This window comes from Cebidichthys violaceus, unplaced genomic scaffold (assembly GCF_023349555.1).
Source record: "Cebidichthys violaceus isolate CVI_PGR_0920_01 unplaced genomic scaffold, fCebVio1.0.p SCAF_10, whole genome shotgun sequence".
Taxonomy (NCBI): domain Eukaryota; kingdom Metazoa; phylum Chordata; class Actinopteri; order Perciformes; family Stichaeidae; genus Cebidichthys; species Cebidichthys violaceus.
Genome location: NW_027176263.1, coordinates 2,911,855 through 2,924,067, shown reverse-complemented (window position 1 = coordinate 2,924,067; position 12,213 = coordinate 2,911,855). Strand labels below are relative to the sequence as shown.

At 42.5% G+C, this 12,213-nt stretch overlaps 1 protein-coding gene across 2 annotated transcripts in view; it reads left to right on the top strand.

The window, feature by feature from the left end:
• Positions 1–229: 229 nt before the first annotated feature.
• Positions 230–12,213, top strand: part of adam12b (ADAM metallopeptidase domain 12b) — a 78,879-nt gene continuing 66,895 nt past the window's right edge. For both annotated transcript variants that reach the window (XM_068720752.1, XM_068720743.1), the window contains exons 1-2: positions 230–688; positions 10,539–10,645. In XM_068720752.1, coding sequence (XP_068576853.1) covers positions 574–688; positions 10,539–10,645 — 222 coding nt within the window. In that variant the 5' untranslated portion in view covers positions 230–573. The remainder of the gene's footprint in view (positions 689–10,538; positions 10,646–12,213) is intronic.

Sequence of the window (12,213 nt, the reverse complement as noted above, 5' to 3'; positions counted from 1 at the left end):
AGCCGAGTGTTACATCTTTAAAGTTATTTGACTTTCTTAATATGAAATTCTCCCCATCATTAAGTCGCTACATGGGTGAAGATGGTCGGTACAATAGTATTCACTTAATTGAGTTTGAACGTGTCCGGCTTTAGGACCCAGCGGAGCCTGAAGCGCACATGGCGAAGTGTGGCTGCTCCGGCCCTGGAAGAGATGACAAGTCCGCTTCACTACTCCCAACATCCTCTCCTCCTGCCTCTCCTATCGCTCTTTGTCATACTCCCTATCCCTGCTACATTAGCAACATTTAGCTAACGCATGTATTTGTACGTTTTTCCCCCCAGACCGTCGCTCGCCGTCTGGCGTTGGGAGGAAAAGTTTTTGACAGCTTCTTTCTTGGAGTGACAGCCTCTGCCTCATCTCGTTTGAGTCTCGGCGGCGAGACTTACAACCCTACTACTACACCTCCTGTGAACTGCTATGACCTGTATCTCCATCCTGCCACCTGTGTGAAGTGTCTGGTCGTGCTGGTTCGTCTGACCGGAACGTTCCCCCTACCCCTCCCCCGGCTTCACCTCACCGAGCCTGGGCATCATGAGGACCTGGAGGCGGCGGAGGAACTTTGCCTTTTTGCTCTTCGCTCTGCGCGTCTGCTGTCTATCCACGGCGACGGGAAATGCTGACAACACGGTTTACAATATGCGGGAGGGTGAGTAAAAACCACGAGTGTTCAAATGACTGTCATTAGTCATTTGGACCATTTTCATGTGAAGTTAGTGCTGAAGATGTTGAGCCAGATGTTGAGCGTTTCATCCGGATACATACAGTCTGAACAGCTCCGTGTTAGCAGTAGGGTTGTTGTAGTTTATAGAAATTCCAATTTGTTAAATGACTAATCTCCCTCGTTTTTATAGATAAGCTTGATGGGGCGCTTATAATACCAATGCTGCTCACCAGTATTGGCATTGCTCTTGTCATACAGCCTTTTTTTTGTTTTACTGTAATCCTCTTGCAGTGCATTCTACATTTGGAAAATGCAGAGTGAAAAAGAGTGGTTTTTTGTTTTTTTTTAGATCTATCTTTTTGCTTGGATGGAACAATACAGGGAAGTGTTGGGATGGACAGATGAGTTTAACATCCAGGAGGATGCAGCGTTATCTTTAGGCTGTAAACATAGACCAAACAGGATGTTGTTATTCAGCAGCTAAACCTAATCTGCTGAATGAATAAGACAGTGACAACCGGGTATTGTGTTGATGGGACAGAGCACGAGCCAGGATACACGTTTGGTGTGTGTGTGTGTGTGTGTGTGTGTGTGTGTGTGTGTGTGTGTGTGTGTGTGTGTGTGTGTATGTGTGTGTGTGTGTGGCTCTGCATGTAGTACCAAGACAAAATGGCAAAGATAGAATCGGAGACATACACCTTTAGAGATTCACCCCCTTGTGAACCACAGCTATAGTCTATGTTTTAGGTTCAAATGGTGTTGGGCTGGGAAAGTGGTTTCTCAACAAGTTAGCAAGTTGGGATACAGCATGCTCCAATTATTAATAAGGTTAAAAAAACAAATGTATATGATTTATTGCTTAATCTTAATCTTTATCAGGTGATTACAACATTGCATGTCACAATTAGAGCGGTTACCATAAGTACCAAGCCCTAAAAAATCTGCACTACGGTGGAAATAGAAGTTTGATTTATGTCTTAATCATTAAAAAGCATCTAACAAAAGTTAATAGCAGTTCAGGACCACGCTTCTTCTCGAGGTAATGCGCAGACTGCTCATTGTTTATGATTTTGTGCTCACAAACATTAAGGCTGCATCATTAGAGAACCGCAGAGTGAAGCTTCCCTGAAAAAAATTACCCACGCCGGCAGAGAAAGTCGAAAGATGTAGTTCAGGAGATGTTTTACCACACGCATTATCTCGCTGTGGGGTCATTAAAGCTCTCACTCGGAGGGTTAGCTCACGTATGAATGCCGGGGAGTAAAAATAGTGTGAGTAATGAAACAGGCAGTACATACCACCTCTTTGATGTCAGCAGGATACTGACTTCAGCCTTTCTCTAAAAGGTTGTTTTTATTTAATGGCCTCCATCCACCTCAGTTGGGAGTGTGCTGCGATGTCTTCATCATCCTGTAGTTTGTGAGACAGGACCAAGCTACGGAGGTTCTCCTTGCCCATATTTAGCGTGAGTGATGCTAACTGAAACAGATTCTTCATACTAAATCAGCTAAAGTCCGCACCCCCCCAAAAAAAAACCTCAGCCAAATCTGGCAGCCAGATATGGATCAGAGCCGACTGACATCCTCCTTTGCCAGAACACCTACGAGCGTGCCAACACTCGGACGCCATCGACTACCTGGACAGAGTTCAGAAAGTGTGTTGTGTTAGTTACTGAAGTCAGTGATCCATCAGATAATAAGAAATGCCTCCGGAGTGTCGTGGTGTGTATATTTTGGCCATGGAGATTTGTACAGGAAAAAAAGTGAAAGCGCATTAAAAGTTTACAGGTAGTGTCACTGAGGAAATTCAAATGAAATCCTCGTCCCAGCATATTAAAAACTCTTCCCCAGCAGAGCGTAAAGTTAAAATTTGTTGAGGAACACAGAGGAGATTTATTGAATGTCCTTCACAACATTTCACTCTGTCATACTGGCCGTCTCCCACTGCCTACAAACTTTTTTTAAAAAGGTGTCGGGGACAAATCCAACCTTTCCTTTCAACATCACAAAGAATGCGTGATCGGATCAAAAGGTTGACTGACAGCTCCTTGAGTGACTCTCAGAATAGTAACACATTTCTCGTTTAAAAGATGGTTTAAAAGAACCACCTCCCACATAAATGTTGGTTTACTGCCATTTTTTTCTTTGAAAGAATCTACAAAGTCAAAGTCAGGTGATCAGTAGTTGAGTTGGATTTCTGCTCATTAGCTTTCCAAAAAGCTAAAAAAGCTCAAATAAAACAAGTCTCATGAGGGCAAGAATCAAGCAGACTGTGTTTACAAATCTTTGATGGATCGCTCTCTCTCCGTGGTCCTCTGTCTCTGCCTGTCTCTTTGTCTCTCCTCTGCATATCAACTGCTTTTCTGAGGGTCTGATCTTTTTTTTTCTTTTTTTTTTCTGGGCAGAGAAAACTCAATAAATAATTAGAGACAGATCCAAATGACCTGGATTAGATTTGAGGATATCATCAAAATTAATTCAGAAGATTAGAACGTCTACGTCTACTGGCGGAGAGCGGAAACATAAGCTGACCAGAGCGCCCTGAAACAAGCAGAATTTCACATAAGTCTCTCAGGTGCACTTTTCAGCACAGTTTCCTGGGACGTAACTCAAACCCGTCCTCCCAGCTCTGTGGCAGGACGCTGACGTATGTCTGCCATCCCGGTTAAAACAACCCCTCTCTGCTAAAGCCATTTAGGAAACAGCCTCACCCCTAGTCTGTCTTTCAAACCCTCGGGGTGGCTGTCGCTTGACATTTTTAGGGTGGGCTGGCATTGATTTGTTACCCACGAGGGAACGACAGACGCGGTTCGAAACGTCTCCCTCCGTTAAGCATCATTGGTCATTATAGCCATCAGTGTGATTTAGCTTCCTCCTGCTCATCATCTGCTGCTCTGCCCCGAGGATGACGGGATCACATATATATATATATATATATATATATAGTAGGTAAGCCGACGTTATGAGATGGCAGCGCACACACACTGCTGTGTGATAATCTGAGAAACTTAACAAGCGCACATAGAATAATGCTTTGAACTATCCCAGATGAATGATCCAATGACGGAAAATGTGAGAGTTGTATCACGAAAACTGTGAGGAACAACAGAGTTTTCAGACTGCCAGCTGCAGAGCCCCGACAGACAGCTGTCAATCACGGGTGGGACAGATGACATTTACCCTCCATCTGCATCCGCCTTCACAGAACTGATAGAGACAGATAGGTGTGGAGACAGTCACCTGCCTCTCATCCATTAACAGACACTTTCCTCTGAAATTAAAAAGAAGAGCCGCTGCTGTCGCAACATATTTGTGAACATTGATGAATGTGCTTGAATGCAGCATGAAGGCAGATATCATATTTACAAGAGATGTACACATGCAGCCATCACTTCCCGCATTCAACATGAATGCGAGGCTAGAGGTGTAATAGAAGGAATGGGGAGTATTTATTGGCTGCACAAAAGAGCCGGTGAACGTATGAATTCTTTAGAGCAGCGGTTGCTTTGTTTGTTGCTTTTTCTTTTGACAGAGCGCTCTTCTTAAGAGATATTTGGTTTTGGACGGAACAAGAAAGGGAACTGATGCAACAACAGGATTCTGGTTGGAGACTCATGCAGTTGCGCCGCGAACTGAACCTACGTCAATAGTTTCGTAACAGAAAGGTCATCACACCTCAGTGTCAGTGTAGACGTCATCGATCGGAGTCCAGCCACGCTCTTAAACCATCAGTCCTTTATATTTTAGGTGTTTTTGATTGAGGGAGAGTAGAGGTTGTTTTGAGAGAGAATTATATGAAATGAACATCTTTTGTAAAGAAAGACCTTTTGAGGTTGTGCTTTGCTCACAGCAATTTGGGACCTCTTGATCTTAGTGTGTGTGTGTGTGTGTGTGTGTGTGTGTGTGTGTGTGTGTGTGTGCGAGCGTGCGTGCGTGCATGTTGTACCTGAATGAATTTTCTTGTTTTGCAAAAATCTGACTATCGTGTGCTATTTGGTCTAAACACAAAGTACATCTGAAGTTAATGTGAATGTTATTAGTTTTGCAGGCATTTGGTCATAAACTAGGGGTAATCCGTCCCAAAGTTATTGGGATCCATATTTGTCGGAGTCCCTTCTCCCTCACAAATAGCTGCTAGGTGACCCTCAGCATGTGTGACAAGATCCTGTTAATCCCCAAAATCTCGCAAGCTGAAGTCCCCATAGCTCCGAGACCTAATGCTGAAATCTGTGCAGGACATGCTGGGTATTGGCTTCACCGCTGTTGCTCCCACAGGACGGGGACGGGACTCGCAAGCAAATACCACCGACCCGCCCTGGGAAGTCTCCTATTACAATTATTTCACCGTGAGCTGCTGACCTTGTCGCGTACTCCCTCAGGCCAATAATGGGCTGTTCTGTTTGGAATAGATCGGCTGAGGTCCCACGTCCAGGATTAACACCTTCTCAACTTCAGCGTTAATTACTCCGCTGTGTCATCACAGGGGAACGTGAGTGATGAAGGAGTTGATAGAGGGAGGGACTGTTGAAATGAGGCAATGAGGGAACACTCCTCCTCACCTCCTGCAAAAAGGCTTTGGGCCTCTTTGTTTTTTCTATGTGTGTCTCTCAGCCCCCTTTCTCTCTGTCAATAAGAAGCTCACAACAATGTTCCTCATTGGACGTCAGATTGTTAACCCCCCCCTCTTTTATTTCTGTTTTTATTTGGTTTTGCTTTACAACTTAACAAATCTTAGAGACCCTTTGCTGACGTACGTGTATGTGCAACAAAGATAATATCGAGGTCAGCAAAAATGATCAGAGTCAGGTCCGTTTATTGTACCATAAGTCGATGTAGTCAATACTGCGACAGGTCTACAATCATCGTCAGTAACACTACTGCTTAAATAAAAGGGTCAGACGGGAAAGAATCTGTCTACTGTAAAAAATAATAGTTGGTTGGTTGGTCCACCATTTTAATTCAAATATCTATAACTATGAGATGGATCAATACACTGGTGGAAACCCTGATAGAGCATTTCTGATTCAGTTTAACAGAAAGAGGAGCGTCTTTATTTTTGATGGTCAAAACACCCTGGTAGACCCTAAGACCCTAATACCTTGATATCCACCAAGTCTAGTGTTTTGATATTTTTGTGCAGAAATATCATTTCATAATTTTGCACCTCTTCAGTCATCTATAAATAAATATACTAAACATGTAAAAAGCACGTTCAGGGCTTTCAGAGTTCGTCTTTGAACGTGGCAAGTGCCCGGACATCACAGCTACAGTGTCTGGTTAATGAATATTTTGTCATTTCCATTTTATTGCGGGAGAACACAAACCAGCAGAGTGTGAGTCATGAAAAAAACATGTCTACGTTTTCTCTCGTTTTCAAAAAAAGAGGCCTTTTTGCACGTTTCAATGGATGACTTATTTTTTTTTTTTATCAGTTGAAGAGTTTCTTTTAAGCTACCTCGAGCACCAAACATCGATTCATGTGCAGCGAAGTCGCTCTCACTTCAGAGAGCGACAGCTGTACTCATTTTTTAAACAACGCTGTCTGCTTCTGCGTGTCTTTTATTAGTCGAGGAACATCGTATTGAGGATGAACTGTGTCAGCAGCTTTCTTCTTCACTGTTTATAAAAAAAAGGATTTGTCAGGAGCCTTTTAACAGGAGGAATTGTAAAGTGCTCTCTTTGATGTGCTGGGAAGGAAAAGTGTTTATTATGAAAGGAAAACCAAGGCTTTTATTTTAGTGCTGAGTCTCTGTAACAACCTGTAATATTGTTGATTCTATTTCTCTGAATGACTTCCCGCTAATTGTATCAACGTCAGGTCAACCTCACAGGTATCACTGTCTTAATTAAGTTGCGTGCCGTTTATACTTCCAGGAACGACTCAATTAAGGTCGTCTTTAGCTGTGTTGTGTTTCAAAGCGGCCTCATTCGCCATTCTCTTTGTTAACGGCCCTTTTATTACCGAGGGCACAACGTAGGTGTAGCATCCGTTGCTGTATTTAGGTCAGTGGTGTTTTCATACAGAATCAGTAATCACATGTGTACAGAAAGCACTACTGAAGTGCTCGCAGAGCTCCTTTTGTTCCGCTTTAAAACGAAAAGATACAAAAAAAAACATTTTACCGCCTCCATCCTCCGATTTCTTTTGATTTCTTTGAATGTAGAAGTGGAGTCTGAAGCAGAAGTCACTCAGATCATCACTGAATCACAGCACTTCTGGTGCTTCCGTTTGCTCTTATTCCCTTCTCTCTCAGGTTCTTATTCCACGTGTGACTGCTGTGTGTGTGTGTGTGTGATGTCATGCGCTTGGTTTCAGCTCGGATCCAAATGTGGCCGTTTTATGATCAATATGTGTGATCAATACAGGAGGCACTCCCAAAAATGATTCTGGGTTGGAGCCAGACTTCCATCGAATCTAATTGCTAACAGGTGAACTCACCTCTGCTGTTCTTTAAAAAACGTCCGTCCTCGTGTGTAATCGTGTTTACTTCATCTTCCTTTTCTTCGTTAACCGAGGCTCCTCCAGTGAGTCCCTTCAGGCCGAAACTCACCTTTTGAGGCCACTCACAGACGCACCACAGGGGTTTGATTTGCCATTTTCAAACCCATAATGAGAGTTATTATCCTCTGATCTGCTGTTATTAAAGGTCTGAGCTCACACATGACTGGAAAGTCACATCGCAGTGTTTGTTACTTTAGAGCTGGAAAAAAGAGCTCATTGATTTGTCAGAATACATCTGCATCAGTTTTGATAATAACATTTTTTTTTTTAAGCAAAAGTGTCAAAAAAAATGTTCTGCCTTCTTTATTGAGGATTATTCTGAATACGTAAGAAAATCAATTAGTTAAATTAAAAGTTTCATCCCTTAAACAGCTGTTCTTAGACTTCCGATGATGCTGGGAGATTATGTAGGAAAGAAAATAGTCTTAACACAAAGACTGAACTTTTAAGCTCAATTCACAGTGATGCCTTTATTCCTGTGCTAACACAATATAAACATGTCGGGGGCAGTCCTTTTTCCCCACATGAAATACGTCGGTATGCTGCTCATAGTTTGTATGCAGGTGTTGACTACTCGGATTGCAGGAGGTCGCTGAAGTCCCAGCGTGCCGCCCGCTCTCTTGTACTCTGAATACCTCACGTATAGATCTCCACATGTCCTTCACACGCCTGTTGTGCCCTTCCTCGTATTGTTTATTCTCTTGTTCGTCTCCAGAGACGGACTCCGAGGTTTACATTGCTGATTGAGCTGATACAGGGTTTGAATGAAAAGTGTCCTGCTGAAGGGAACGCAGGAAATGTTCACACATTATTTATGCATACATCATTTCTATCAAAAGATGAATAAACAAATATGTTTGGAAGTCATAATAAAGCAGGTAACTCACTAAGTGTGGCTTAATGAGGTTGATTTGGTCCTAAGTCCTGCATCAGACATCTGATTGGGGCTCATTTAGTTTGTTTATTCTGTTGGCTGTGTCACTTCCCTGCTGGGTAAAGTGGACATCAGCCCCTGTTTGAATTCACATTACTGACCACTTAGTTAGTGATACAGCTCATGCTCAGGGTAGAATGCTAAATCGCCCTTGTTAGATGATCAAAAAGGAGTTGGCTTTAAAAGAGATTTAACCAGAGAGTAGGGGAATGATGTTTTGGCCGCCAAACAGACTTGTGTTGTTGGTTTTTTTTGGATGTTTGACCCGCAGCTGATTTTCCCCTTGTGTCCAATATGGAGATACAACTGTAGTTGGCTAAAGCAATCAAGACACTCTCCAGAAAACATATGGGATTAACCCAGTTTTAGTTCCCAAAGAGGATGAAGCCCATGAGAATCATGAATCACATCATGAATGTCATGTTGCCTTGCTGTTTGAAGGGAATGCTTCTTTTTGGGGAGCTTGTGTAGAGGCACACAAAAGCCTTAAATAAACCTTTTCAACTTGTTTTTCAAGCTCTCCTTTCTATTCCTCAACCAACTATTTCCACCCTCTTGCCACGTGAACAAAAACAAATGCAACAGCAGTAATGCCTTTTGAGGAAAGATTGTCCAAAAAGTGTGTGAATTCATTGTGTCTCGCCCCATTGTGTCTGCGACCTTTCAGAACAGCTATAAATACTTTTTCCCTCTGATGTGGTCTGATGGCATGTTGTTTCAACTAGTTTGTGTCCTCTCTGCATCCGTATAGTTTAACTAACACAAACTCATTTAGTATTTGAGAGATCGGAATGCTTTGCGAGGGACATCACGCCGGCGTTGAAGTCCTTTATTAACAAGACGTCTGCTCGACTTTCCCTTTATAGCTCCCTTTTTATTGGCACTGTAGCCACAGCCCGTGGTCTCGGTCACGGTGTTCCGTCTGTCTAACGTGGTTTTCATGCACCACTAAAACCAACAAACTACCATCGGCACATGTTCAAATACCTCGTTAAATATAGGAGGTCCCTTTTATGCCCTTGTTAGCTTATTACGCACTGAGGATAAATGGAGAGTCTGGGCCACGCTGAGAGCATGGGGCGGCCGCTGTCGCAGACTGTTTGAAGTTGTGAGAAATGTAGCCGCGGTGGTTGTAGGAGTCATCTCTTAATTTTGTCTTCAAAGAAAGGAACCGTCAGACTTTTTAAGAGCTTGAAAATGAAGATATTTCCAGCCGAGAGGAGAGAGAGGGAGGAAGGGTGAAGAAAATACGTCAGACTCTCAGTATCTCTGCTCGGTGTGCTACTGAACTCTTTTTGTACCCTGCGTGACGCTACACATGCGATGCAGACAAACGGATGCTTTACATGCGGATCTCAAGGGATTAAGACACAGGCCTAAACCTTAAAGCGTACAGTAAATATAGACCCAACACGCTCTTTCTCAATCTTTCCTTTGGTGATAGCAGGAGTGTGAAACCTCAAACCACCTCTCCAACACTCCGTCTCATCCTCCACAGCTCCTCTCTGGGTTTGGAGCATTTATCGGGCTTCACGGGGAGCCTGCTGGGCGCGCTTCAGTTCAGACGTGCTCAGTGAGGCCGTGGGAGAGTTAGGGACGGCCTCTGTTGTCTGTGGGTGAAGAAGGAGGAGAGCTGAGAGAGCAGAGGGAATTGTGACTACGATTCCCACATTCTACTGAAGCCTCTGATCCGGTTTATTATATTTCCTCCTATGCTATGTATACATCCTATTTCATTTGCCTCCCAAATGAGCAGTCCTTTATGGGCTAATTAGCATAATCAGCTTCTAACTTTGTTAATTTGACTTCAGTAAGAGTTTAAAAGAGTTAAATGATATGTTAACGAGAAAAAGTGGAGAGGATGAGGGAAAAGACAAAGGCAGCAGACTGCAGCTCCAGAGTCTGATTTTATATATAGAGTGAAAGAGGAAAAGATAAATAAGAGGTGGAAAGGACAATTTCATCCTGCCATTTATTTTTTATTTTTTTTAAACTCCATTCCTGTGTGGAGATATCGTAAAGTCTGAGTTGCTCATAAACTGTGTGAGAGCATTTATTATTGATGATCTGTCTGTGGCTGTGGTCCTATTGCAAAGGCCATGTGGGGGGGGGGGGGGGGGGGGGGAAGCACATCTCCTCACAGGAACAACAGCAACACGGTCCCCAGCACTCATAGTTGTGTCTGAGGCTTCCCTGCCGTTGTTGCAGTGCTTTTTACTGTCTGAAACATTGTGTGCTTGAATAAATGAGGCCATTAAGGAGACGTTTTGACCCATATTGTCCCTTTTGTCTGCATGCCAGGTAAAATGTTTCACTGTGTAAGCATCTGTTACATTTTTTAGTGTGATGTCTAATTTAATAATTCAAGTCTTTAATTTGTTCTGATGTTCTTTTTTACAGGAAGTAGTCCAGATAAGGCTAAACAGCGAGGGGAGCGCTACGGGACCACAGTACCTCTGCTGCTGCAGGGCGAGGAACGCAGACCTTTCTCCCAGCTCCCTGCCAGGGTAAATACTCACAAGGCCAGCTAGCATCACTAGCTTATGCTAATGCTGTTGTTTGACATAACTGCAGCATATGACTCTTTACCCCCGTTGCTTGATTTTCTTCTGTAGAAAGTCCCTTCCTTAGCTCTGTTTTTCCTGACGTTTCCTCGCTTGCTCCTTCCCATTTTGTTTGTCGAATACGAGTTCGCTCCGTCGGCAAAACATACTATGAAATGATTCCTGAAACTAGTCAGCCTTTCAACAGTTCTGCAAGTCAGCACTGCAAAAACCTGACGCTTTGAGAAAGATTTGACAGCGCGAAGCAGCCTTTGAACACCTCGTACACTGTGTCAATTCTGTTCTTTACTATTACATATATTGCTGGATTAAAAGATGCACACTTGCATATGTACAGTCCAATCAGCCCTCCCTGCACTCTCAAGGCTTGTGTTCTCAGGCAGGGAAAACCAATCTGTCCCACCTAGTACAGCTGGAAAAGAAAATAGTTGAAATGCGGCATCCCCCACCACAACTTAAGGAAACTTTTCCAGAGAAGGGAAATGCGTAGGTGTTAAGAACTCCCTGAGCAATTAAACACTTTTTTTTTCCTGGTGCAGGGAAGTCACCATCTGAGCTGTTTTTTTCCCAGCCTTCTGCTTCCCTCTCCAAGTCAGTAGAGAGGGGCAGTGAAGTTAATTACATGAATGGAATTGATCACCCACATGTCACATTGGCATGAAGGAATCATGGAGTTATCAAAGAACCCACGGCTCCAGACTGTAACCAAAAGATACAAACATTTATTCACATGGTCGCATTCATGCAAGTGCATGATGGAACACCAGCTTCCATCTCATTTGATGTGCGCGGGTTGAAACTAATTAAACACCGTACGCGTGTACGTAGCAGTGAACATTGTGTGATGCACATATACGCTGCGTCGGAAAACTTTACGAAACAAAGACGCACTAAGATCTATTAATTAAATAAAAGTACTAATACAATGATTTACTCAAAAAAAAAACACTGTTACAAGTAAGGTATTCAAAATCTTAACTAAGTAAAAGTATGTAAGAATATAATCAAGAAAATGTCGGCCTATTTAAAGTATAAAATTAAAGATCTCACTATGCTGGAAAATGGGTTTTTTAATTGTTACATTATTATATGTTATAATATTAAATTATTATAATTGATGCAGTTGCATGAGAGATGCATTTTAATGTTATTGCTGAAGCAAATTCATTTTATAAATTTTTTTACTTTTTGTGGTTTAATTTACTGTACAGCAATGCATTGTATTTCATGTACTCATTATAAATAAATGTAGTGAAGTAAAAAGTCTTTAATATTTCCCTCTGAAATGTAGTGGAGTAGAAAGTAGCACCAAAATTCTACTTAAGCACAGTACTTGAGTAAATATACTTAGTTACTTTAGTACCAAAACAGGCTGGTGTGACCAACTGAGAAAGTTTGTAGCAGTGAAAAAGTTAGTCTGGAGCCCTGAAAGTACCCCATTTTCAACTTCATCAGATATGTTTAACCTACAGCTACTGCTAACGTTAAAATATTTGTTGAGGAGATGCAGT